This window comes from Camelus dromedarius, chromosome 6 (genome assembly GCF_036321535.1).
Source record: "Camelus dromedarius isolate mCamDro1 chromosome 6, mCamDro1.pat, whole genome shotgun sequence".
In the NCBI taxonomy this organism is placed as follows: domain Eukaryota; kingdom Metazoa; phylum Chordata; class Mammalia; order Artiodactyla; family Camelidae; genus Camelus; species Camelus dromedarius.
The window spans coordinates 13,484,574-13,512,366 of NC_087441.1; the positions used below are offsets into that span (position 1 = coordinate 13,484,574).

The 27,793-nt window shown below is 42.8% G+C and overlaps 1 protein-coding gene across 3 annotated transcripts; it reads left to right on the forward strand.

Moving 5' to 3' along the window:
* The first annotated feature begins 3,511 nt into the window (after window positions 1–3,511).
* ZBTB2 (zinc finger and BTB domain containing 2) lies at window positions 3,512–27,088 on the forward strand. 3 transcript variants are annotated; one of them, XM_031456552.2, is made up of 3 exons: window positions 3,512–3,644; window positions 18,657–18,841; window positions 24,319–27,088. In XM_031456552.2, the coding sequence occupies exons 2-3, from the start codon at window positions 18,669–18,671 to the stop codon at window positions 25,688–25,690; spliced, it is 1,545 nt and encodes a 514-aa protein (XP_031312412.1). In that variant the 5' UTR covers window positions 3,512–3,644; window positions 18,657–18,668; the 3' UTR covers window positions 25,691–27,088. The 3 variants fall into 3 exon arrangements, with proteins under 3 accessions (XP_031312412.1, XP_031312413.1, XP_031312414.1); XM_031456553.2 differs by lacking the exon at window positions 3,512–3,644 and adding an exon at window positions 4,051–4,178; XM_031456554.2 differs by lacking the exon at window positions 3,512–3,644 and adding an exon at window positions 23,760–23,825 and having other exon boundaries at window positions 18,702–18,841.
* Window positions 27,089–27,793: the final 705 nt, after the last annotated feature.

The window sequence follows — 27,793 nt, forward strand, 5'->3', positions numbered from 1 at the left end:
TGAGCACTAACCAGCTGGAGTGTGAGCCACCTGGGAAGCAGATTCTCCACCTCAGTCAACATCCTGACATAAAAAACACCCAGAACCACCTAAGTAAGCCATCCCCCAATTCTTGACCCCCAGAAACTCTGAGTTAAACAAATGTTTACTGTTTTAAACCACCAAGTTTTGGGGTACTTTGTAACTGCAACTAATATTAAAAATTAATATACCAGTGTTTTTCAAACTGTGGAACCTAATCCATTTGTGTTTTATGAAATCAATTTAAGGTCCCACAATCAGCTATTTAAAAAAAAAAAAAAAGAAATAGAAAAGACAACAGAATATATAACTCATAACAAGTACTATTTCATGAAAACTGCTTCAACTATACATATACATGTGTACCAGGTAACATTTAATAAAATGTACTTCTTAGAATCACACCAAGGAAGTTTGAAACCCACAAGCCTACACTAAAAAGTTTAAAACAAACAATTCCCTAAAGAATAGGGAATCTTTGAAGGAATATAGTCTCAGTAATAACCAATTATAAAATAAGCATTTTCTATAAACTTTTTAATGAAGACAACGAAATATAAAACACTCAAAATACATCTTTTCTGACTTATATGTTAAAGTTGATATAAAACACAGAAGGCGTGGTATCTGCCCTAGACATAAATCTAGCATGTAAAAAGCATGTTGTTTTCCTAATTTAAGAGATTACCCATAGAACATCCTTCAAAAAATTATGTAGTGAAAAAGCAGCTTTGGCATCTACCCACATGTATTACTTCCTCTATTACTTTCATCATCAGTGTTAAAGGAAACTCTATCTTCAATCTGAAGGCATACAAATTTTTATCCAAAAAAGAAAAAGTTAAGTACAGTACTATTAAATAGCTTTCTGCCCACTGTCCAAGTCTCACTGGAACTATCCTCTTCAGAACACAAGTGCGTGCATATTTTTCTGGTTGTATCTCAGCATAACATACAACAAAACTTTCAGCAACACAAGACTGCAGAATATTTATGCATAACTAAATTGATGAATCCATTCAGATTATTTGCTTGCACTGTGATTTTCTTGGAGGTAAGATGTGTGAAACTATTTTTGAAACCCTAATTTGCCAAATTTATTTTCAAAATGCAAAATAAATCAGTACACAAACACTAAAATGATGACTTAAATTATTTTTCTTATTACTTAACTCAGGGCATCTGGGGCTCTCCCACAAGCAGACTAATGGACAGCTTCCCTTGGTCTAATCCTGAAATACACTACTAGCTCTTTTCTGTAAGAACTAAGTTTTCTCCCCAATATTTGCATATGTACCCATCTGAATGTTTCTACTTCAACCAATTGTAGAAAGCAGATATAATCTGTATAGCATTCTTTATAAGGTTATTATTTGATGATGGTGACTAAAAAGCAAAATGATTGGCATACTTGGCAAAATCCAAGAATGGATGATTATGCCTTGAAAGGACTAGCGGCAAAGCAGCCCAGCTCTAAATTTGAGAGCAGCAGCTCTAGAAGACAAGGATACTCCTGACAGCACTTTCTCTAGGAAAAAGATTCAAGAGTTTTAGAAATAACCCCTGGGTCTATTCCTATACAACTACATGTGGTTCTGCGAAACTTCGTTGATCTTAAGAATAAGCATAGTTACTTTGCCTCAAGCCCAACTACTTGAGACACATAGGCAACTTTCTGCCCAATGGCTTCATCTAAAACTTTAGCATTAGTTTTGCCCCTTTTTCCTTCAGTTCCCTTTAAATCAGTTTACTCTCCATGTAAGCACTCATCAGACCATACACTTTAAAGTCCAGAGTCTAAAAGAATTAAGAACCCAAAGATCTCTGTGTCTACCAATCAAAATCACTTTAGTTTCCTAATGAGATGAAATAGATCTCAACTGTAGAGCCAATCCAAGGAACCCGCCATGCTGGTCTGATGACCAACTCTGATGTTTTAGTGATAACGCACTAGAAATACTTATACCAGGGTTAGAATTTGGTTTTGCAAGGCAGACATTTAACAAATCATTTATCTAGCTGATCAAAGAACAAAAAAGTTCGAGGTGGGTAAGTACTGAATCTATTATTCACTTTTGGACCATTTAAGTTACACAGCTGCCTATTTTGTCTTCAAAGAAAGAATTAGTCATCAGTAGTCCCAGGTACAACTGGATTACTAAATCACACTCAGATTTTTAGAAGGGACACTTCTGTATATTAATTAACTGTCGTAAGATAGTAAGCGTGCCTTAAGTACTTTGTGAACTACGTGCCAGGGCACTGTGCTGAGGTCTGGCTCTGTAAACCAAACAAACGCGTTCCACATCAAATCAAGCTTATAACCAGGATATCATGCTTTATAGCCAAAAAGAAGCCTGGAAACTGCTGCCTTCATTTCCTTACAGATCAAGCCACATTCTTTTTTAAGTCTTCAAAATCCTATATTACGGAAAATAAAGAAACCATTAGATGCAGTCCTCAAAGGACTAAATTGTCCTAATAAAGATACAAATAAAATTCCAGCAACAATGCACAAGTAAACTTTAAAACGTTAAGAAAGACCATCGAAGAATCTTAAGTGCCATGCTTGCCATGTTACCATGTCTCTTTCAGGGCGTCCCTGTTAGATTTCAGGACCTCTAAATTTAAAAGAATGGCCACCTCTGGAATCCACCCCAACAGTACCTCAGAGACCAAAAGTTTAAAGGAGAGTAAACTGTCCTTAAGTAACACTTATTGCACACTTCGATTTTTCTGAATCAACGCTTCATAAGCTAAAACCCAATTACTGAAATAAGCAACAAATTCAATCCTAACAGAAACGTCTTACATCACACTCAACTAGTCTGTAAGGAAGCACTTCCACCTCTACACACAGCACAAACAAGCATTTCTTCTTCAGTATGACTCCTCAATTACCACTGGCGATATAAAGGTACTAGTGATTCACAATTATCTCCCTGATTCTCAAGTCCACTCCATTTCAAATCTGAAGGTTAAAACTTATGCTAACACGGGAAGCAGACGGACAAAGGTGTAGGCCAAGAGATGTCAAGAACGTTGCAGAAGGCTCCAAGCAGTAGTTCTCCATCCCTTCCCCGAGCATCTCCAGGATTGCCTACCTAAACACTTTATGTAAACATGGGGCTTGTGACTCAAGCCTCCAGCCCCAATAGGTGGAGAGAAGTTTCCTCGCCTCGGCTGCACATGGTTTGCAGAAGTTTGGCTGGAGCAGAGCGCGGAGCCTGGGTGGGAGCGGCAGTGTACTTAGTGCTGCAGGCGGCGGCGGCGGCGGCAGAGCAGCAGGAGGCGGAGGCGGGCGGGGGGAGGGGAGGCGGCTGGGGGGGCGGAGGGGGCTCTTGCCGCCACAGCCCTCTCGCCGCCTCTCCCCCCCGGCGGGAGCCGCTCTCAGCCTCTTTGCACTAGTCGCTCCGCTCTCTCGGTCATGTGACCTTAACGTAACCGGACAGGAAAAGCCCCGCCGCCGCCGCCGCCGCCGCGCCGGAGACACCGACCGCGGCGGCAGCAGCAGCAGCAGCAGCAGCAGCGAGAGGCAGAGGCGGCGGCGGCGGGGAGAGCACGGCCAAGGCTGCCCAGCAGTGCCTCCTCCACACCCCCCGCCGCAGCAGCACCGGCGACAGGTAAGCGCGCACCGCCTCCGCCTCCCGGGGCCGGTGCCCACGTGCCGCCCCCGACCCAAGCTCCGGGAAGGCAGAGGGGGGGCGGGGGCCACCGGAGCTCTCAAACGGTTCCGGCAGCGACGGTGGCAACAAAGAAGACGAATGACCCCCGTCCCGGGGCTTCGGGTGAAGGCAGGCGGAGGGCCCGAACCACACGGGAACCCGGTTCTGGGAAGCGAGGGCAGGGGCGCCCCGCGGGGGCGGTGGCGGCTGCGCCTGGCGCCGGGGCTCTGGCCGCCTGACAAAACCATCCCCCGGAGCCAGGCGGCGGCGAGTCGGCAGCGGCTCCATCCGGGGCTTTGCGGGAGGGGGAGGGGACGGAAGCCGAGAGGGCGGGCGGCGGAGCGGGGAGGGAGGGAGGAAGGGGAGGGGGGCGATTAGCGTTCCGTTCCCCGTCGCCGGTCCCTCCCTTCCCGCCGCCACCGCGAAGCGCGTCCCGAGCGGCGGCGGCCGGTGAGAGTCCCGCGCTGGAGCCCCGATAGGCGGGCCCGTCAGGTGCGTAATCCTTCCGACGTCTCGCCGCCGCCTCCTGCTGCTATCGCCGCTGCTTCTTCGGCGGCAAGGCCGCGAGCTGCGGAAGTGGGTTTGGGGGAGGGGAGCGGAGAGGGAGGGGGAGGGGAGGGATCCGGTCCGACCGGAGCAGGCCCGGCCTCTCTGGCGCTTCTCCCAGCTGCAGCGGCTCCTACAGCTGCTGCCGCTACTGCTACGGCTCCGCCTCCCCGCTCGCGGGCGGGGGCGCGCACGCGCGCTTCCGGCCTCCTCGGGTCTCGCGCTGTCTCCCGCTCTCGCGCGCGCTCTTCCCCTCTCCCTGTCTGGCCACCCCCCGCCCCCGGCGCCGGAGCTGTTGCGCCGGCCGGGGCGTTGCGCACGGCGTAGGCGTCGGCATTGTGTTAAACTCCGCGGGACTTGGGGCGAGCGCGCGCGCGCACGCGGGACTGAGGGAAGTGGAGAGCGTGCGGCGCGGCCCAAGTGCGTCGCTCCTCTCCCCTCCCCTCAGCCCCTCGGGGATGGGGGCGGGGCCGGGGTGCGCGGCGCCCGGGCCCGCCGGGCCCCCGTCGGTCCGGCCGGCCCCGCCCCGGACACGCCCCCTGGGCGTGGGCGGGACGAGGCTGACGGGGCGGCCGTGGGGCGGCCGTTGGGCTGCTCTCAGGAGGCCGGGGGAAAGGCCGGGCTCCTTGGGCGCCTCACGGGCCGCCAGCTGCAGCCCCTGCCGCGGGTGTGGGCGCGCTGAGCCTACGGCCTCGAGCTTCCGCTCCACTGGCAATCGGCGCCTCGGATCAGGCCGAGGCTAGCCCAGAGTTGCTCTGTGGTTTGTGGCTGATTGGCTGCGGGACCGGCCTCCGAGCCGCGCTCCCGGCCGATGCGGCCCTCACTCCGGCAGGGCTCCGCAAAGGGGAGGTTGGGGGCGCGGAGGCTGCTTCCTGGGGCCGGAGTGTTTTTCTCTCTGTAGCGAAATCCCCTAACCATTAATTTTTAAACAAGGCTGCAGAGAGAACTAGTAATGCAGAAGATGCTTAGAAAGCAAGGTTTTTGTCACTTTCAGCTGGTAGGGAATTAAGAGGGCAATAAAGAAGAAAGCAAGGGTAGCAGAGCTGGCGAGAAAGTGGGCAGAGTGAAAATGCAGTTAGTTATTGCTACGCCATTTACTGCTAGAACTTCAGCTGCTGAACTCCTGATTATGCCTTAGGGAAATAACCCAGGCTCCTTGCTCCCCCCACCGTCTGCAGTGTTCATTAGCTCTTAATCATACAATGGGCCCACTTGGTGTGTGTGTCTCTCTCAAAGTCCATTCCTCTTCATAGGTTATTGTTTAGTAAAATAAAGCCTAAAAAAGATCGGAATCACGGGCTCACATAGAACTCCAAGGTGCTCTGGGTTTTATTAAACGCGCTGCCCTGTCGTTTCTAGGACCAACCTCTGTTTTGACCCTAGTGGGTCACTGGAGCAAGGTGTACATACCACGAGCATTTTAGAATGCAGGGGCCTGAAATTTTAGAAGGAAATCAGAGTCAAGACGTTTTAAACCTTCATTTCTCTGGTCACAAACCAAAACTAATTGTTAAGTATTATTTTTTATTCTAAGTAATCTTGGTGTGTGTCCAGGGTGTTTTCAAACTGGAAAGGTAATTTTTAAGAAGGAAGTTTATGGCTAATACTGCATTCCTTTAAACTGGGCGTTTCTAACTTAATAAATGTGTGGTTTGTGTAAGTTTATTTTCTAGCCAAAAAATTGACCTGTTATTGAAACCATCTTAAGGTCTCAAAGTACAAAAAGTGGTATACCAGTGATGACAGTACCAGGAATAGTCAACAGCAGAGGAGTCCTGGTGAAGGGTGGCAGATAAACCACCCTTAAAGCTTTGCTGTACAGTTCAGCCGCTTACCTGCCAGTTTTACAGCTTCTCCTCAGAGAGGGTATAAATACTGGAGGAGGGTATGGCTCAGTGGTAAAGTGCTGCGCCCAGCATGCATAAGGTCCTGGGTTCAATTCCCAGTACGTCCATTAAATAGATAAACCTAATTACCTCCCGCTATCAAAAAAAAAAAAAAAAAAAAAAGAGGTATAAATAAATGGTGGTCTGCAAACTCTTCCACTGAGTTTACCACAGCAGCAGAGGCTAAACACTGGACATGTTCTAGGTCATAGAATAAAAGCTGCCACAATGACAGTTTCTTTTTTATCTTAATAATTAATAAATCTGCACTCTCGTGATGTAAAAACTTTATAAAATTATATAAAATTTTATTTACCTCAATCCTCCAAAAAGATGCACCTTATAAATACTGCACCTTATAAATACTGTATGAGGGCATATGCTTTCCCCAGCCTGACCATCACTGACACGGAGATGTAGGGAGTGAGGGAGACATCTAAGGCTGATGATACATGGCACTGGCTTAGAATCAGCTTCTTTGGAGTTGGAGATTCTCCTGCCATCTCTTATCCTGTTTCTTGTTGCTTCATCCCTAAACCCACTCACCTTTCCCTGAAGTAACTTTGAAATTTTGGACCAGTATTATGGCGCCAGGCCATCACAGTAAAGGAAGAGCTGCTGGTCAACTGGAGACCTTACCGTAAATTTAAAAATACATCTAAAGAAGGGGCATTTATCACTTTTCCTACTTTGTATGATCTTTAGGTCACAAAGCATGACCCTGAAAACCTAAAAGGGAAATCAAGAAAAAAAAAACATTCTAAGCATTAGATCAAGAACATTTCTTAACCTTTTTTATGCTCAAGTAGGTTATAATTTTTATTAGCAAATTAAACTTAAGTAATTAAATATTTTTGAATCTACAGTAAATAAGATTCAGTGTTTTACAGTGCTGATAATGCCGTTAAGAGATGGAGTCATTAGCCACAGAACACTTAGGAGGAGTTGGCCATCCAAGACATTTAGGACTTTTGGGGGGGAGGGTGATTTTAAAGGCTAAGTTTTGAGGTTGGTATGTACATTAAAATGCACAATCCCTAGCTCATGCATGAGGAATGATGCATCATGTGAAATTCTCAGGTCAGGAAAGCTCAGTGTGCAAAGATGGGGATTTATAAAGCAATTTAATGCATGTAGTTAAGTGCTTATAAAACACATTTTACTTTACAAGAGAATTGAGTGTACAGTTTCTTTACATAGTGTACACCCCTAAGTTCTGCACCAAGGAAGGGTGAATGTCAAAATCGTGTGAGAACGATTTCAAAGTATATACATTTTCTCCTACACCACGCCTCGTCATTTAGATTCTCCAGGTCCCCAGAGTGGTTCTGAACTGGGGGTGTCCAAGTGTGATCTGTAGTTCCTCGTGAATCCTCAGGACCCTTTCAGGGTTCCATAAGGTCAAAGCTGTTTTCATAATGATACTACGATGTGATTGGCCTTTTTTACTGTTGACAAAATGTGTCAGCGTTGGGGAGTTCTGCATAAGTCAGTGAGCTGATCGTTTCAAAATGACCAGTGGATGATGTTAAAAATCCTACATGGGTAAAAGGTCCACTCAAAGTGCCAAAGACAGCAGTGAATTTTACTGTAAAAGAGCGGGAAGTTTTCGTTCGTTCATATACTTTTAGATCGCACAACTAACCTCTAAGAAACTACACTTGTCAAGTTTTGGTTTCGTATCAAAGAAGATCCACAATTACCTGGAAAGTCTATTAAAATGCTCCTTTTTTTTTTTCAACTATACATGTATGGGTGAGACTAGATTTTTTTTTTAATACTCAACCAGAACAGATACTGCAACAGGGTAAATGCAAAAACAAGGTAAATGCCAAGACCAGTTGTCTTCTAACAAAGAGATATGTAAAAATATAAAAAGATGCCACTTCACTAATTTTTGTTGTTTTGGGAAATATAATTTTCCATAAAAATGTCTTATTTATATTAACATGCAATGTGCTATCATTGCTGTGTCTAATTGAATTAATAAATATTTTAAATTTTTTTCCATTTTAATTTCTAATCTGATAAATATCAATAGTTACATTCCATATAAACAAAATCTCTGATGTCCTCAGTAATTGTAGAGTGTGAAGGGGTCCTGATACCAAAAAGTTCGAGAACCCCTGAAATAAAATGTTGAAATAAATTATTTACTTAAGACTTTAAATTAAAGTACACTTGGAGCTCCTCCCTGGCATATACTGAGCTGTACCTATAGTTGACTGTATTTTCTTCAGATTAATTTTACTGATCATCATACAACATATTAAAAAAATGGCTTTGATGGCTTATTAGAAGCAAATTAGATTAGGTTTTAAATTCTGCTGTGCGGTCACATCTAGGTTTCCTTAAAGTTGGTTGTAGCATAATGCCTTTAGAATTATCACTTTAATATCAACTCTTTATTAACCATAAATCTATGACCTGCTTCTCCTTGGACTAAGCTGTCCCTGAACTGCCTCCTTCTGACCTCAACTTATACTCAGAAATTAAAAACTAATTTTAAAGTTAACGTAAGCAAAGTACAGTTAAAAAGAAATCTTTTACAAATGCAGTGCTCTCCAAAGTTGAAATAAGCACCGTTGGTTAGTGTAAGTCCCTCATTTTTCTAATTACTGCAGAGGAAGATTGACTAAAGAAATGTTAAGAAAAATATGCCAGCCTGTCACCACAACTAAATAAGATACGTTTCCTAAATGTAAAATACATTTCTAAAATATGCAGTTCTAAAATGTAGTAAAATTTGAACAACCAGCCTCATTCACGTTTACTTTATAGGCCCTCAAATATTAATTATTAATAATACAAATTGAAAAAGCAATTTTTTCATCCTGGTAAGTGGTCTAAACTACTTTAAAGAATCAATCTTACTTGTGGGTAGTGCTTTTTCTGTTACTGATGTGTCCTGTGCATTACGATATTCATTTATAGCTCCCTCAAATAAAATCAGGAACTTCAGAGGACCCTTTTAGTGCCGTTGAAATGAGTAGTCTAAGTGGTATTTAGTATCGTAGAAGGGCTATTATCTTTTAAAAATGAATCATCAATTCCCAAAAGCTGTTTTGGTCTCCTGTTCTTATACTGAAAGTGAAGGAGGAACTTGGGTTGTCAAAATATACTGTGATTATATTCACCACATTCAGCTATACCTCTAAAAGATGAGGAACTTACTTAAAGATCAGCCCACCAGGTACTATGTGATGGCAGCTGAAAGCACTTGACATCTAGGTAGTATCCAGTTATGAAAGTGGGAATCTGTGGTGAAAATAAATGCCAAAGCATTCAATAATATAAATGATATTTATATTTCCAGCTTTGGAAAGTGTTTTTTATTTATTTCAACATGTTATGTCCTACAGTCTGAATTTACTTTAAAAAAAAAAAACCACCACTTTGTACACATATATATACATAAATAATGAAGGCATTTGTGAAATCCTGCTTTTAAGAATTGACTGCCCTCTTTGTCTCTACTGTTCTTCAGTTCCTCTCTGCTCACTATTCTGATTTAGGAAAGACAATTTTTTTTTTAAGTTCCATTTGTAGTGTTGAATGGTTGAGGGCTTTATATAGGTCTTCAGTTTCATGTCAGTTGTCTGCCCTCTGTGACTAGGATTGATAATAACTTTTAGGAATGATCTATAGAGCAAGGTAGTGTCATGGAAAGAGCATAAAATTTATACTGAGAAGACCAGGGTTCGGGGGACTCCTGTTAGTTTACACTTTTAACCTCTCTGAACTATCATGTTATGATTTAAGGACATGACTTCTGGAGTCGGACACACCTGGCTTCTCCAAAGACTCTCTGACATAAATAACAGTCAAGACTTGGGAGCTCCAGACCCGTATTACCACCAAATATGCTACATTCCTACTCGGGTATCTCAAAAGTATCTCAGTCCCAACATGTCTGGACCGATCTTCCCCCACAGAACGGGGGTTTTTCCTATGTTCCCTTCACCGGTTGAGAGCCCCAAGGTCTATCCAGTTACACAAATCTAGGGGTTACCTAGGCCACCTTGATCTCCCCTGCCACCCTCCATCTAATCTACCGACCAATCAGTTCTGTTCATTTTTATTCTCTGTTTTTCAAATCCTGTCCCTCTCCCTCCATCCTCACCACCACCACCCAATCTGCCATCTCTCTTCTAGACCATTGGACGATCTCCCCTTTCAACCCCTTCCAGTAGGTCTCCCCTTGCCGACCTCTTTACCACCCCTTCCCCCAGTTTGGTTAGTCCTGCAGGTGCTGCCACCTGATCAGATAGACCAGCTCAGAATGGTACTTACACTATAGACATGTCACCCTGCTTCAAATCTTTGATGGCTCCTCACTACTCTTAAGTTATGGACCAGAATCCTTAATAAGACCTGAATCTCCAGCCTCACCTGCCACATTCTTCTCTGGCTCTTTGCCCTGCAGGCACATTGACCTTCTTTTAGTTCCTCAGTTGCATGTTGCTCCCTCCTACCTTAGGGCCTTTGCAAATGCTGGTTCCTCAGCCTAGAATACTTATCTCTGCCTGGTTAACTCTTCTCCTTCTTTATTGTTTTTTTTTGGAGGGGGGTTCTTTTTACCTTTTTCTTTTTAAATTATTGAAGTACAGTCAATTACAATGTGTCAATTTCTGATGTACAGCACAATGTCTCAGTCTTGTATATACATACATACATTCATTTTCATATTTTTTCCATTAAAGGTTATTACAAGATATTGAGCATAGTTCCTTATGCTATTCAAAAGAAACTTTTTAAAATATCTATTTATGTATATAGTGGCTAACATTTGTAAATATCAAACTCCCAAGTTTATCCCCTCCCACTCTCTTTCCCTGGTAACCATAAGACTGTTTACTAAATCTGAGAGTCTGTTTCTGTTTTGTAGATAAGTTCATAGTGTCTTTTTCTTTTTTTTTTTTTTAGATTCCACATATGAGTAGTATCATATGGTATTTTCCTTCCTCTTTCTGGCTTACTTCACTTAGAATGATGATCTCTAGTTCCACCCATGTTCCTGTAAATGGCATTATTTTATTTTGGCAGAGTAGTATTCCAGAGTAGTAGTATATACCACAACTTCTTTATCCATTCATCTGTCCATGAACATTTAGGTTGCTTTCTTCTCGTTCTTTAAATAGCTGCTTAACTTGCATTTCCTCACAAATATCTTCCCTGACCCACAATCCCCAAATTAGATCCCAGTTTTATGGCCTTATAGTTCCTTATATTCTTCCTTGATAACTCTTATCAGAGTTGGCTATTATAAATTTGTGTACTTATTTAATTATACCCTTGAACGCTGTGTATTCTGTACACTTGTATCCACTGTACCTGGCATCTTAGAAAGCCCTCACCAGATACATGACCAATGTCAGGATCTGCTTCTTAAGAGCTTGCCCTACATGTGGGCAAGTTACTTAACTTAGCTCTAAGTCTAAATTTCTCTTGGAAGGAGGATGATCAATCTTTGACACATAAGTGATCATTTATTATTAATACTGTGGTTATTTATTACAATGAATAATGAAATAAATAATAAGAAAACAATACACTATGGCTTAAATGATGTGTGTTAAGCAATTTTACAATCTTTTTATAACCTATAAAGCACTGTTCAGAACAGAATTAGTAACCTGAAGAAACACAAAGTGACAGTTAAAAATCGAAAAATTCTTCCAAAACATAGCACACATTAAATTGATGAGAATTTTTAGGTTAATCTAGGAAAAACAGAAATTGAACTTTTACCCCAAATCACCCAGCTAGTCAGGGGCCAACCCATGACTGGAACTCAACATCCTTCTCCTCTCTGAGCATACAGTTATTAATCTATTTAACAAATGTTGAACACCAGGCAATATGCTAGACACATGGGATAATGTAATTAATGATAAATAAGACTCAGTGCCGGCTTTTCAGAATCATCAGGCAGGTTCACAGATGCTTTGGAGGCATGAAGACCCTCCCAGTCTTGAGAGTCAGGGAAATTTTGCAGAGGACAAATATAGCTAAGGGGAGGGGCAGGCAGCAAGTGGTGGCTCCCTCTGCAGGTGGCATGTACAGAGGTCCTGCACAGAGGTCCCAAGGCCCAGTTCAAGTAAGAGTAGACATCCGGTTGCTGCACTGCTCAGCTTTGAGAGGATGGCACCTGAGCAGTGCGTGTTATGTTCTGCCGGGAGGCCACGAGTGACCTGGGCTTTCAGGACCTTCTGGGCAAGGAAAACTGCAGCTTATCTCAGTTCATCCAGAATTTCCAAAGTGAGTGAAATACATCATTTTGTCTCCCTCATCAACACACTCAGATGAAACTGGATTTCTGATAATGCCTGGACTTCAGAACAAATGGGACACTTGACGATCACTTGGTAAAGATCACCAGACAGTCTTGTATCAAGAAGACAATTAGGCACAATTTAACGGCTTAAAGTAAAATTTTAGGTGGTAACTTTTTATTTTTGCATTCGAAAAAAATTTACTTTTCCACGTATTGAATATAGTGCCACTGTCCTTCCTCTAGAAGGATATTCTGACATTAGGTCCTGTCTACCCTTTTATGTTGAAAAGCCCTCCATTCCTGCCAGATATGTGAATATTTTGTCTTTTCTTGCAAAATAAAGAGGGAGCCACACCCTGCTGGAGCCCAATTTTCGAGGTTGGCTGGTTGGTTTTTAGTAGGCCTGGGCAGTCCGAAAGTGCGGAAACCAATAGTTTAGATCAGCACCAGAGCATGGAGTTCAGGGTGAGCAGGCTTGGCGTCACACGGGGCCGGGTAAGCCGTGCTCAGGAGTCTGGGTTTCATCCTGGAGGCCATGGGGAATCGCGGGAGGATTTTCAGCAGGATGATAACATCAGGTTTGCCCTTTGGAAAGATGGTTCTGGCTGTTCCGTGCAGATGGATTAGAGAGGCTGGAGCTGCAAACGGGGAGGTGAGTAGGGAGGTAGAGCTAAGGCATGGGGTAGGATGAAGAGTTTAAATTGGTGGCACATGGGTGACTGACTGACCTGGGGAGAGGGCGGTGGAGGTCTGAAAGGGGACTTGGGGTTCCTGGCGTGGTCAAGGGGGCAATGATGGTGGGCACTGTGCTGGGGATACAGATGGACCAGGTTTGTGTCAGGGGCTTTTATTGTCGTTTTGGGAGTTGAGTTGTTTTGCCTAGACTGAATTTAGGGTTCCTGTGAGACATTCAGGAGGGAGTAGAACAGATCACCACAGAGAGTCTGCAGAGTGAAAAGTGCGCGGTGGACCAAAGGCAGAGCAGCATCAGCAAAAGAGGAATCCTCGTTGGGGATGAAAATAGAATAGCCAGAGCTGAGACGAAAACCAGAGCTCAGTGGCCTGGAAGCAGGGCCCGAATATTTATGAAGCAGGAGGAAGGGTATTAAATGCTGCAGAGAGGTGGAGCAAGCGACTCATCCACAGGGCTGGGGAATGAGAGGTCCTCTGTGACCTTGGTGGGCAATGCAGCGCGGGCAGGAGTGATGCGGTTGGGTGAGCAGTCGATGGAGGTGGAAAGATCAGACATCCATTTCCACAAAGAGCGGGTATCCTGGAGCAGCGCCAGCCCATGAAGACGCTGCATCCTCACCCTAGGCGGCATTGTGCAAGCGGAGTTCCTTGGAGGTGGTTGTGGAGCGGCTGTGATGAGGGAGGAAGGTTGAGGAAAGGGAAGTACCGTCAGCTGGGCCGGGGTATAGCAGGAGCTCCCCCAGATGCCCTCCAGGAAGCATCCAGGCTGGACGGCCTCCTCCCTCCTCCCTCTTGCCCCTTTTTCCCAGGTTCATCCATATATGTAAGAATCTAGGAGTTTGTTTTCCTTTTTCTCTCTGACAAAGGTTTTTTGGTCTTTAGAATAAGATTTTTAAAAATTGATTTTCCCTCACGTGAATTTTGAACATAGGACTCATTCTCTTTGTTTCTCCTCCTTTCATTTGGTTTTTCCACTTCTTGGAGACTCTGGCACGTGTTCTTCCCTCTGTATGTGAAAGACGCTTCAGTTCATTTCCTATTCTAGATGCTCCTAAATTAAGATCCTAAAATAACTAGCAGACCCTCTTTAAAAAGAAACATTTCACAGTTTTATCATGGCTTTATTCTTAGGGTCTGAATAAAATACTTACATTAGTCTGTTGATGAACAAGGGTGAGCCATACATTTTGCTAAATCAAAGAAATGATAGGTATCCATTAATGTAAAAACCAAAAACCTCAAAATCGTTCTGTAAAATTATTGATTAAATTGATGAAAATTTTATGTCAAAAATCTCTATGAAACAAAATAAAAAGAGAGTGAGAAAAATATTAGCAACATATATGAAAAAGGGCTCATTTTCTTTATATACAAAGAGTTTTACAGATTGATAAGGAAAAGAACAATTGACCTGATAGAAACTGAGCAAAGTTCATGAAGACAAACAAGAGGAAATAAAAATATGCTTTATTTCATCATTAAATCCATAGAAGGTAAAACGTGATATTAGCAAAGATTCTTTAAAAAGTGGCCAGAGTGTGGGAGACAGGTAGGGTCGGGCGGGTGAACAGTTGTCACTGTTATTATGTCCCTGGTATTCGATTCTCTTATAACAAGTAGCTTTAAAGTAGCCATTAAAAATTTCCTATTCATTTCAAACAAACACAGTTGCTCATAGTATGTTCCAAGAAATGAGATGAACCCCAGTTAAATCCTGCTTCTCATACTTAGGCAAGTTAGTGAGATGGAAAAGGAGGTGTTCTGGCACTTTTCAGAGAACAGCCTCGAAGACAAGTTTCCTAAAGTTACATCCTGCTGGAGGAGGTCAGGTTAGAGTGGTGTTTCTTTGTGATCTGGGTTACTTTGCCACCTGGCTTTCATCATGAACCCTGTGCCTTTTCTCTGTCTCTTCTTCCTAATACTAGTGCTTTCGCCTTCTCTGACACACACAGAAAACACTGGGGAACTAAGTTTCTGATCCACATCATCAACGTTCACGTGCAAACGGGACCATAGCCTGGGTCTCCTCACTCAAACTACTGCAGATGTGGATGGCTCTCCTGCCTCTCACACTTGGATATAGCTCTTGGTTGAAAAATACAAAACTTTGACATTCTGGAGTGTTGCTTTGTGACCTTATCAGTCTCTTAAAGTAGTATTCACTTTGTTCCTTTATTTTAGGGCATGCTTGTTAATTTCTGAATCTGTCAGACCATCCCTAGAACAGGAAGGAGGGTGAGGAGTTGAGAACCAGCTGAGTAAGAACTGATGAGTGTCTGTGTCTGTTTCTGTTTCTTGTTTTTGTTTTTAACCTTATTGGGAACACTTTCTCCACAATGGCTTCCTGATTCTGAAGTTAAGCATCACAGTTAGCCATTTTTAATCTTAATTTATACGTTATGGCTTTTCTTTTTAGCTTTTTATTTTGAGATAAGTGTAGATTCACATGCGGTCACAATAAATAATACAGAGCACTCTCATGTACCCTTTACCCAGTTTCCTTTACTGGAAACATCTTGCAAAATTCTGCTCCATCACAACCAGGATATCGACATTGACACAGTTGAGCTGCAGAACGTTTCTGTCACCACGAGGATCCCTCCTGTTGCCCTTCTACAACCAAACATCGTCGCCCTCCTCTCCCCTCCACCACTAATCTGTTCTCCATTTCTGTAATTTTCAAGAGTGTTATACAAATGGAATCATATAGTATGTAACCTTTGGGGACATAATTCACCCGGGTTGTTACGTGTATCTGTAGTTCATTTCATCTTAAAGCTGAGTAGTTTCCTGTGGTTTGGGCATACCACAGTGTTTACCTGTTCACCTATGGAAGCATCTGGGTTGCCTCTAGTTTTTGCCTGAGGAATAAAGCTGCTGTGGATATCATATACACATTTTTGTGCGAACCTAAGTTCTCATTTCTCTGGGATAAACATCCGTGAGTGCAATTGCTGGGTAGTGTGATAGTTGCGTATTTAGTTTTTCAAGAACCTGCTGTTTTCCAGAGTGGCTACACCATTTTACATTCCCACCTGCAGTGATACGAGCAGTCAGGTTTCTCAGCATCCTTGCCAGCATTTGGTGGTGGTATTTTTTATTTTGGCCACCCTGATAGGCATGTAGTGAAACCTTGTCATGGTTTTAATTTGCTTTTCACTAATCACTCATGATGTTGAATGTCTTTTTCATGTGTTTATTTGCCATCTGAATATTTTCTTGGTACAATGTCACTTCAAGTCTATTGACCATTTTCTAATTCGACAGTTTTTGTCCTACTGAGGTTTGAGAATTCCTTATATATTCTAGATACTGGTCCTTTATCACATTTTTTCCCTTGTCTTTATCTTGTCTTTTCATCCTCTTAACAGGGTCTTCCTCAGAACAAAAGTTTTTAATTTTTATGAAGTCTGGTTTATCAAATTCTCCTTTTATGGACTGTACTTTTGATGTCAAGTATAAAAACTCCACATCTGATCCTACATTCCCTAAGATTTTATCACTTTTTTTCTTTTTCCTAAAGCTATAGTTCGGTGTTTTACATTGGAGTCTGTGGTGCGTTTTGTGAGTTAATTTTTATAGAGTATATGAAACTTAGATCATAGTGAGTTTTGTTTGGTTTTTGTTTTTGCTTTTGCTTTTTGTCTGTGGAAGTCCAGTTGATCCAGCATCATTTGTTGAAACTTACTCTTCCTCTGCTGAATTGTTTTTGTGCCTTTGTCAAAAATCAACTGTACATATTTGTGAGGGTCTGCTCCTGGGTTCCCTATTCTGTTCTGTTGATCTTTGTGTTTATCTCTCTGTCAGTACCACACAGTCCTGAATACTGTAACTATATAATACATCTTGAAATTGGATAGACTGACTCCTCCCACTTTGTGACTCTTTTTAAGAACTGTTTTAGCTATTCTAATTTCTTTGCTTTGATGTAAACTTTTTAAAATATTCTTGTCTGTATCTACAAAGAAAATCTTGCTTGGATTTTGATAAGAATTGTATCAAACCCATATATTGACTCAGAAAAATTGATTTTTATTATTTGTCTCCCTAAATGTAAATACAGTATGTCTCCATTTATTTAGATCTTCTTTGATTTCTTTCATCGGTACTTTGTAGGTTTCAACATACAAATACTGTACATATTTTGTTAGATTTACACCTGTGTACTTTAGTTTTTTGTGATTGTAAATGGTATATTATATTTCTAATCTCAGTGTCCACATGTTCAATGTTAGTATATAGAATTACAGCTGATTTTTTTTTAATTGAAGTATGGTCAGTTACAGTGTGTCAATTTCTGGTGTGCAGTATAATGTCCCAGTCATGCATGTGTATACATGTATTTGTTTACATATTCTTTTTCATCAAAGGTTATTACATGATATTGAATATAGTTTCCTGTGCTATACAGAAGAAATTTGTTTTTTATCTATTTTTATAATAGTGGTTAACATGTGCAAATCTCAAACTCCCAAGTTTATCCCTTCCCACCCTCTTTCCACTGGTACCTGTAAGATTATTTACTCTGTCTGCAAGTCTGTTTCTGTTTTGTAGATGAGTTCATTAGTATCCTATAGTTGATTTTTATGTTTATCTTGTATCCTGTGGCATGGTCAAGTCATTTAATAATTCCATGAGGTTGTGTAGATTCTTTGGGATTTTCTGTGTAAAACTCACGTCATCTGCAAATAGGGACAATTTTCTTTCTCCCTTTCTTGCTTTATTGCACTGGCTAGAACATCCTGTACTATACTGAATAGTGAGAATGGACAGCCTTGCCTTGTTCTCAGTCTTAAGGAGGAAGAATTTGCTCTTTCATTAAGTATACCATTACTGTTGATCCATGTGTGCTGGGCTTTTATAAAATGCTGTTTGACCATGGGGAAGGAGCAGTTTACTGATTTGATACACTGGTTCCTCCAGAGGTAGTTTCCCTACTACAGAGAGATCAAGGCCAAGTGGTTTCCTTGAGTGAGGTACAAGGAATAAAGAGCTTAGAATTGGGGGGTCAGAACATTCAGATTTAAATTTTGCCTCCCCCACCTTCTGGCCAGATGGCCCAGGCTAACTACTTCCACCTCTCCAAGCTCATTCCCTCCTCCACAAAAGAGGGAGAAGAGCACTCATCCTGCTCGTGTGGGTTATTACAGCCCTGCCGGGGCCCCACCCCAGCACCTTAATTTACTTATCTCTGTAGAAGATTTGACAACTTCTGATGGATCATTAGAATTTGCATTTGGAATCTTAAACTCAAAGTCAAAAAGATCCAGGAATGTTTGCCCTCTCAAGGACTGACTGCTCGAGTCCATTTCCTGGTTCCTTCACTTACCATCCGTGTAACCTTGGACAAATCATATGCTCCCGGAATTGACCATAAGTTTCATCATCTGTAAAATGGGAGTAACGGCAGAACCACTGCAGAGGGCTGTTATGAAGACTGAGTGAGTTTATGTAATGTTTCTAGCAGTGCCTGGATGTATTCGATGTGATCATTACTATTGGTGACTAAAAAGGACACATACTTATTTGTGAATCACCTTTCTTAAAAAAAAATTGTTTGCTTTGCAGATTTTTTAAAAAATGGATTTGGCCAACCATGGACTTATTCTCCTGCAACAGTTAAACGCTCAGCGAGAGTTTGGTTTCCTGTGTGACTGCACGGTTGCCATCGGCGATGTGTACTTCAAGGCACACAAATCAGTTCTTGCTTCATTCTCCAATTACTTTAAGATGTTGTTTGTCCATCAGACCAGGTAACTAACGTGGTTGATAATAATCGAATGACTGTAGACTCTGAACTTCCGTGCCCACTTTTCCACTGAACCTGCTCCTTTGCCCTCATCAAGACCATGGGTCTCGCTACCTCTCCCAAGGCTCCTGGGCCCCAGACCCTTGTGACCTCACTTGACCCTCCACCTCCAAATATCCTTGCTGGGTGTTCCCTGCACAGTTGGGATCAGGTCCATTAGGAAGGCAGAGGCATGACCTCATTAACTTCTCACTCCTCCAGCCCCGTTCCCAAGCCTCCCCCTTGACTTTCAGTATTTATCCTTGTCTCCTAGTGAGAAACTTGATGGCATGAATTCCCCACTTTCCTTCTTTTCTCTCTTAAAACGTCTTAATCTCAGTACCTCTGCTCAGCTTTTTTCTTCCACTCTCTCCCATCTTGGAGAAAAGGGCGCCTGATTATCTAAGGAAAACGATTTTCCTCCTGCCTTCATGCTCCCAGATCCTACCCCGTAGTTTTTATTCTGTGCTTTTCATTTTATACCTGTACCCCCACCACCGCCCCAGTCCAGGCAGGATGAGCCCTTCCATGACTCAGCTGGATGCTGCTTCTCTTTGTTTTACTGTTACCGTTCTTCAAAGGACGCTCTGTGGCCTCGCTTCTGCTTTCCTCACCCCACGCTCTTCCTACCCGTTGGCTCGGTGGTTTCCACCCCATCACTCCACCGACATCATTTCTCAAAGGTCACCTTTTCATCAGAACCACCGCTGTTCTCTCAGTCTCTGTCACCATTGTCCTCTGCAGCACTTGCAACTGTTTTCTCCCTTCTTAAGGGTTCTCATCTGCATTTTGATAACTCTGAGCACCCTGTGTTTTTCTGCCTTCTCCACAGGTGCCTCCTGCAGTTTGGAGGAGTTTGGTCTCCATGCTGCTTTCTCTCTGCCCGTCTTGATGGGCGCTTGTCTTTTTCCTGGATCTTGCTTCTGCTGGAAGCCAGTTGACAGCTCTGGCCTTGATCTTTCTGTCTCTAGAACTGTTTCCCAAGGCTCCAGGCTGCCTGCTGGACGTCTAGAATTGAACGCCCTCTTTTTATCTCATTTCACATGTCTACAATTGAATTGTCTTCCCCAGAATCCCTCCTGACTTCCCTATTTTTTAATCTTCAAGTAACCCATACTTAAATCTCTTTAAAATCATATTTTATCAGTCTCCAAATCATGTTTTCTTCAAAATTACCTTTCCCATTAGTTCTTTTTTTCCCTTCTCACTTCCATTTCCTAATCATTTTCCACATTATTGTCAGATCAGTATTCCTAAGCATTGCTTTGTTTGAAGTGTGCCTTTGCTCAGAAATCTACCAGATTGTGTTATGCCCTCGACTGGAAATCTTGAGGACCCCATCCACATCACGGTGGTGCACAGATTCCCCGTTCTGTCTTTAAGGCCCCCGCAGGCTTGGAGCCTGACCTGCTTCCAGCCAGCCTCCGGCTGCATCCCCTAGAAGCACCCCACCCCTCACCTGAACCACATTGTGCTAGCCTTCTGCTCACTCCCTAACCCCTAGTTCACTACACACATCACTTCTTCCATGACCCCTCCCGCCCCCAACAGTCAAGTGACCGAAGATGATCGAAAGCCATCTCTTCTCTCACATCTCGTAGCACTTTATTTTTGCCACTTTGTCAGAGGGACCTGTTTCCCCTTTGTTGTTATCTGCGTATTTACCTCTCCTCCTCATTTGTAAGATGCTTGAGGGCAGAGACTGGGTTTCACAAATGTTTTTGAACATCACAGCCTATAGTTCTGAGGATTTGTACATAGTAGCCACTTGGTAAATGGCTAGAGGAGCAGAATGGGTGATTAATAGGACTATAAGGTGGAGGTTGCCTTATCCTGTGACACCAAGGATCTTCCCTTTTCCTTCATTCTCAGAGACCTCCTAGCTAAGTCCCAACACAATGAATTAAATTGCCTTGAGAAGGGGAAGGTTTTCATTTTTGAGGAATGAAAGAATACAATTTAATGAGTTTTAAATAGACGCAGGAAACTCATGTTGAGTGTAGAGCAGTAAGTAAATGCCTTTCTAACAAAGGCACCCCAGGTGGAAGCTGTAATCTGTTAGGGACGCAGAGCTGGGCGTCCCTTTGGGCGACTGAGGCCTTGCCCACCTGTGGGATAGAGGTTCACACTTAGTTTGGAGTGTAGAGTCTTTCATGTCTACAGTTACCACTAGGTGTCTCTGTCTTACGTACACTCCTCTAAGTGTAAGTTTTAAATCGTGTAGGACTGCAAACTTGAAGCTCTAGAAAATAAAATTGTAGGCCTTACTCACTACAACCTCTGAAGATGTCTAACATTAGTTTAAAATCCTTCTTTTCAAAGTTCTTTAAGTCCATCATTTATTTAAAGAGTCTAGTGAAAGAAAAACTGAAAATGTAAGGTATGGTGAAAGTTTATACAAAGGGCTTGTAGCTGTGCTAATAAAACTGTATTTTTCCTACATGAAAGTGTTAAGTCCAACAGACATCTGCAAATCAAACCACTTAGGTGTAGTTATGTTGTAGAGTGTGACTGTCCTTCCGAAAGGACCTGGAAATGACCAGAGTGGCCCAGAGCAAACTGAGTGATTGGCAGGAAGTCTGGCTGCCTGGGAGTGAGAGCCGTCAAGGATGGTGATGGCTGGAACGTGACATACGGCTTTTTTTTTCTTTTTAATATTTATTTATTCTACATTGTCTTTTGGGGAGGAGAGAGGTAATTAGGTTTGTATTTATTTATTTACTTTTTTAATGGAAGTACTAGGGATTGAACCCAAGACCTCGTACATGCTAAGCAGGCACTCTACCACTGAGATATACCCTCCCTCCTCATAAGGAACTTTTTAGAATTACTTTTTAAGTGTCTGAGCATGTCTGTGTGCTTCTGCTTTAAGAAAAAAAATTTGAAGATGCACAAATCAAAATAAATTGATGTCTGGAAACCTCCCCGGGCCCTGGGCGCTGGCTGTAAGCCCCAGGGACCCACAGGCTTCCCCTCCTCACCAGCTCTACGAGCCTCGAGCCTTGTTCTCCCTCTAAGCCTGGCTGAAGTGTGGACGGGGGCCTGCCCAGTCACTTCCGTTCACAGTCCCCAGACAGAGGGCAACCTATACAATAACAAATGAGGGAAAACTGTAAAACTTACAACAGAGTTTTTCTGGAATGGGGCCCTGCTTGGCATTTACCTCTCAGATGTGCTGAAAAATCTAGCCCTGCTTTGGGTTTTTGCCCTTCACTTTTCTTTTCCCTGGAGGCAGAGGGGCTCACTAATGCTCTCCCCTCCTCCTGCCTAGAGGAGCATTCCACCCCCAAAGAACAAAGGTGCCCTCTGGTCTCCTGGGGGTGATTTGCATCTCCAAAGGCCTGCGGTTTCCAGGCTCCCTAGGCCTCTGCCTGACCCTAGAAAGATCCCCCCCTGGTTAAGTTTTCAATCTGGAGTTGATTGTTTACATTATGAAAGTAGTCTTCACCACAGGTAATCCCTGAAGCTTTACTTTGAATACTGAGATTCCCTAGAGCATCTAAGTGTGTTCTAGTACACCCGCGGAGTATTGTTGGCACTCACCTCGGGCTTGGAGGAGGACCACCTCCATCTACATTCCTATTTAAAGAACATAGATAATCTAAAGGACTATAAAAAGACAACAAATGAAGACAGGAATGATCTGTCTTTTTTACAAACAGAGTCACCCAAACTTTTCCCATTTACACTGTCAAAGGGATGCTAGTTTTTATGCTTGATCTTTGTTCTTTGGCTTCTATACATTTTAGTCAAACATTTCCCACGTGATTGTCTGTATGCAGTCATCTTGAAATATACACACATTGATAGCAATACAGTACTTATTCAAATCTGTTCTGTCACAAATTGCTATCAAAGTCACTTTTTCATCTCTTTAATGGAATAAAATATTAAATTTAGAAGAGCAGCATATACTGTTAGTATTTTAGCATATTGGAAAATATTCGTGAATAAGATAAACAGCCAAAGGGGACAAAAAGTCATAATAGTAATAAGTGGTATAATCAATTAGAAGTGATTACAAATTCTAAAGACATTCAAGGAAGATGGCTTTGAAATTGAAAACTGCACTGTCTATAGAATGTATTCACTCAGGGGGTGGTAGCACATATGCCTCTTAATGTGTAGACCTATATATCTAGATTTCTAATGAGAATTTTTGCCCTTACTGATAGTCAGAGGAGCGTTCTTGGGACCTTTTTATTATTGCTCCTTGAACCAGGATGCTGTTTCTGGGATGATGCAAACACTAAAGTCTGAAAGTTAGAAAATCAGTTTTGCCACAACTGCTTTAGGTACCTCAGATAAATCATTCAACTTGCAGAGACCTCAGTTTCTATATCTGTCAAATGGGAATAATCATATCTGCCTCATCTGCTGCACAAGATTGTTTTAATGCTCCAAAGAATCTTGATGTTCTGGTTTAGGATTAGACTCAGATTTAAATCCCAGTTCCACCATTGACTAACTCTGATATTGAGCAAGGTATAAATCCCTTTGTGCCCTAATCCCTTATCTGTAAAATGAGAATTAATGGCAATTAAATGAGATAATGCCTGTACATCCCAGCTGCAGTTGTAATGATGAAGATGATTACATGTGATCAGGAACTGAGTTGTCCTGGAGCTGCTTTTAATGCAATCTGCAATACTGGGAGGGGTGACCTGACTCCGTTCGAGCTAGAACGTGGCTCACCTGCCTGTTCTTCCCGCTTCTACCTTCATGCTGGAGAGAGGGCATGGGGTGGCTGAGCACCCGCAGAATGAGATTTTATTTTTTCTCACTTTTGTTGTCTTGCTCTTAGGCACCAGTGTAGCTCCCCCATGTTATATTACAAGTGCGAAACTTGCTAATCTGATGTGTTGTTTGACTTACCTTAAAAGATCTGCTGAGCTTTGGATGGCATTGGATCCATAGAGTCCTAGGCGTTTAACTAAAAGATCTGCCAGGTCAGTGGTTCTTAACCATCACTGGGTCATGGGCCACTCTCAGACTGATAAAGAGCACTGGATCTTCTCCATAAAACACAAACATTCTTATGTGGTATAATTTTACATAGATTACTAGGAGAAAAGCTGCTTCAAGAGTCTATAAGTTAATATGCTGTGTACCAGAAATTAACACAACACTGTAAACCGATTAGACTAAAATAAAAAAAAGTCTGAGTTAAGATACCACATTTGTTTAACATGAATAGTCCTTTTTCAGCCCTTTAAAATATATGTATTGTATTTCTCTGTGTTCTTAATAGGATTAAAGTTAAATTACCTAAATTTTCCTTCTCTCTTGAGTATTCCATTCCATTTCATGAAACTAACAGTAAGCCGTGGGAGATATTCTTGTTTAATTTGCCTTTAAAATACCTAAATTTTCCTTCATTTTGTGTTATCTTTTGAGACATGGATTGACATTCTCTCACAGACTTTTTTCTTGTTTTTTCAGTGAGTGTGTCCGTTTGAAGCCGACTGACATCCAGCCCGACATTTTCAGCTATCTCCTCCACCTGATGTACACTGGGAAGATGGCACCCCAACTGATTGATCCGGTTCGATTGGAGCAGGGGATCAAGTTTCTGCATGCCTACCCGCTGATCCAGGAGGCCAGCCTGGCCAGCCAAGGAGCCTTTTCTCATCCGGACCAAGTTTTCCCGCTGGCTTCTTCCTTGTACGGCATTCAGATTGCAGATCATCAACTGAGACAAGCCACCAAGATTGCTTCAGCACCTGAAAAACTCAGCCGAGAGCCACGGCCACAGACGTCTCGGATGAGCCAGGAACAGGTGCCCGAGGCCGCCCAGCTCTCCCAGCTGCCCTCCAATCTGACCCAGGTCAATCGGACACACATGACCCCTTCGGACCCGCTGCAGACCTCGCTGTCGCCGGACCTCGTCTCCACTCCTGTTCCTCCCCCGCCCTCCGGGGAGGAGACCAATCTGGAAGCGTCCTCCTCTGACGAGCAGCCTGCCTCCCTCACCATAGCCCACGTCAAGCCAAGCATCATGAAGAGGAACGGAAGCTTCCCCAAGTACTACGCTTGCCATCTGTGTGGGCGGCGCTTTACGCTCCGGAGCAGTTTGCGGGAGCACCTCCAGATCCACACGGGGGTCCCCTTCACGGCCAGCCAGCCCGGAGAGAGCCGTGTGCCCCTGTCTCTCTGCAGCAACGCCGCGGACCTCGGGAAGGACGCCATGGAAGTGCCTGAAGCGGGGATGGTCAGCGACAGCGAGCTGCAGCACATCTCGGACTCGCCCATCATCGACGGGCAGCCGCACTCGGAGACGCCGCCGCCCTCGGACATCGCGGACATCGACAACCTGGAGCAGGCGGACCAGGAGAGGGAGGTCAAGAGGCGCAAGTACGAGTGCACCATCTGCGGTCGCAAGTTTATCCAGAAAAGTCACTGGAGGGAGCACATGTACATTCACACCGGGAAGCCTTTCAAATGCAGCACTTGTGACAAGAGCTTTTGCAGGGCCAACCAGGCTGCCCGACACGTGTGCCTCAACCAGAGCATCGACACGTACACCATGGTGGACAAACAGACTCTGGAGCTCTGCACCTTTGAGGAAGGGAGTCAGATGGACAACATGTTGGTCCAGACGAACAAACCCTACAAATGCAATTTGTGTGACAAAACGTTCTCCACGCCCAATGAGGTGGTTAAACATTCATGCCAAAACCAGAACTCAGACGTTTTCGCCCTAGACGAAGGGCGGTCCATTCTCCTGGGTGGTGGGGACTCTGAAGTGACGGAACCCGACCACCCAGTGTTAGCTTCCATCAAAAAGGAACAGGAAACGGTGTTGTTAGACTGAATGTTACTTATCTTTTTAAAAACTGTCATTTTTACAAAGACTATCTTCCTTCCCTTCCCCCAATCCAGAACTGTAGTTCTCTGTGGCATGATACAAACAGGTCCCCAGCCCCTCCCTCCTCTCCCCCTGCCCTGTCCCCAGCCCCTCCTCCCTAAAGGCTTTGTGCATTATAAACCTGGAACATACTTACTTTAATTCAGGGGATATTGGAAAGATAATGGTCAGTAGTACTTCTAAACTCAAATAGACTTTGAGAAGTTTCAGATTATTTAAAAGCATACTTGGAACTAATGAAGAGTATATAACAAAACAAAACAACTCAAATGCAATTTGGTAAGCTAAAATTATGACTTTCCCTGGGTAGTAAGTCTTCCTTCTCAGAAAGACAATGTCTGAAAATATAGCGTGCTTCTTAGAGATACAGCGGGGCTCTGTACTATGCAAAATCTAGAGGTGTGGGGAAACTTTAAACCCAAGAAAACATTCTTTGTGTTTATTCTCCAAGTGTCTTATTTCAGAATGCATCCTTTTAGATTATGTCCAGTCAAGAAAAATCATTAAGAAATCTACTTGAACAAAACACAAAAGAAAAAAAAAGTAATAATGTGATGGCAATCTTAATTTTTGGATAAAACATGACAAGCTGTGAGTTTGTGTGTTTGAAAGAGAAAATATGTGGATACTTGCTGTAAACAGGTGAATTAATGCACATGCCTTATCTAATTGCTGGCTTCTTTCAAAGTTGAACAACAACAGAATACTGTGTTTTAGTTTCTGACAAACTGGTTGATTGTTTTAAAAATCAGATTTGAAAGTACTGGTCTATAGCTTGTCTTTCTGAATAGAAAATGACATGCCATTCGAGCAAGTTGCCAATGGTAAATTTGTTTTAGCACCAATCGACTTTTAAATCAGTGTGTGTACCCCAGGAAGAAAGATACAGGAATATGCATCTTACAGGGGAAGTTGTGAGCAGATGTAGTCAAGTTAGTGACTTTCAAAGTTTAATGTTAATAGTTTACTGGCAACATTCATTGAAGCATCAAAAATGGCAAAGAGAAATCAGGGACAAAAACCTAATTGCTGTTTGGGGAAAAAACTCAATTTTGATATTTGGTTTCTAATCTTTTTTTTAATACTTGAAATTTCCTCCATTGGGCTGAAAGCAGTAAAAGGTGTCCATTAATCTTCCCTTAGTTCAATAGCAGAATGGTCTCACAGAACAAAACAGGAACCAGAAATAAGGACCGAAGGGGAAAGGGAAGAACAGTTCATAGCTGTGCTGTACGTGTATGTTAAAAACTGAATATCCCATCATCCTATTTCGTGTATAGTTGAGTTCTCAGATTTGTAAGTTTTTATACATACTTTCATTGAATAAACATTTGATTAAATGGGTACGTGATTTTATCTGTGTATCTGTCTATCCAAAAAGATGCAGGAAGAGCAAGGAAAGAGTGTGGCCCAACGAGTCACTTTCTTGCTGCGTCTCCTCTTTCTATCTGTTGAACTTTGTGCAGTTCCCCTAACCTGAGTGGCACCTTCTCTATTTGTAGAAGAAAGGTGGTAACTGCATTGGGTCACAGGATTATGAGCATTGAATGAGGAAACAATGTAAGAAGTTGCTATTGACCAGGAAAGAGTCTATAGAGTGTCTTAGCCAACTTTCTTTTACAAGGAGGAAAAAAGAGGCCAAAAGTTTTTTGCCTAAAGATGACACAAACCTAGATTATTAAATTTTGGGAGGTTTCCACTGATTTCATTTTAAAAAAAAAAACAAAAAACTACAGTCGTCCCCCCTCATCCTCAGGGAATACGTTCCAAGAACCTGAAATTATGGATAGTACTAAGCACTATGTACCCTGTATTTTTTTCCTATACATAAGTACCTAAGTTTAGTTTATAAATTAGACACAGTAAGAGAATATTCAAATTGCCAGCATCACTGTTCTTACACTTTAGGGCTATTTTTAGTAAAATAAGGGTTACTTGAACATAAGCACTGCAATACTGAGATAGTCGATCTAATAACCCTGGCGACTGTTAAGTAATTAGCTGGCAGGATATGCTGGACAAATGGATGATTCGTGTCCTGGGAGGGAT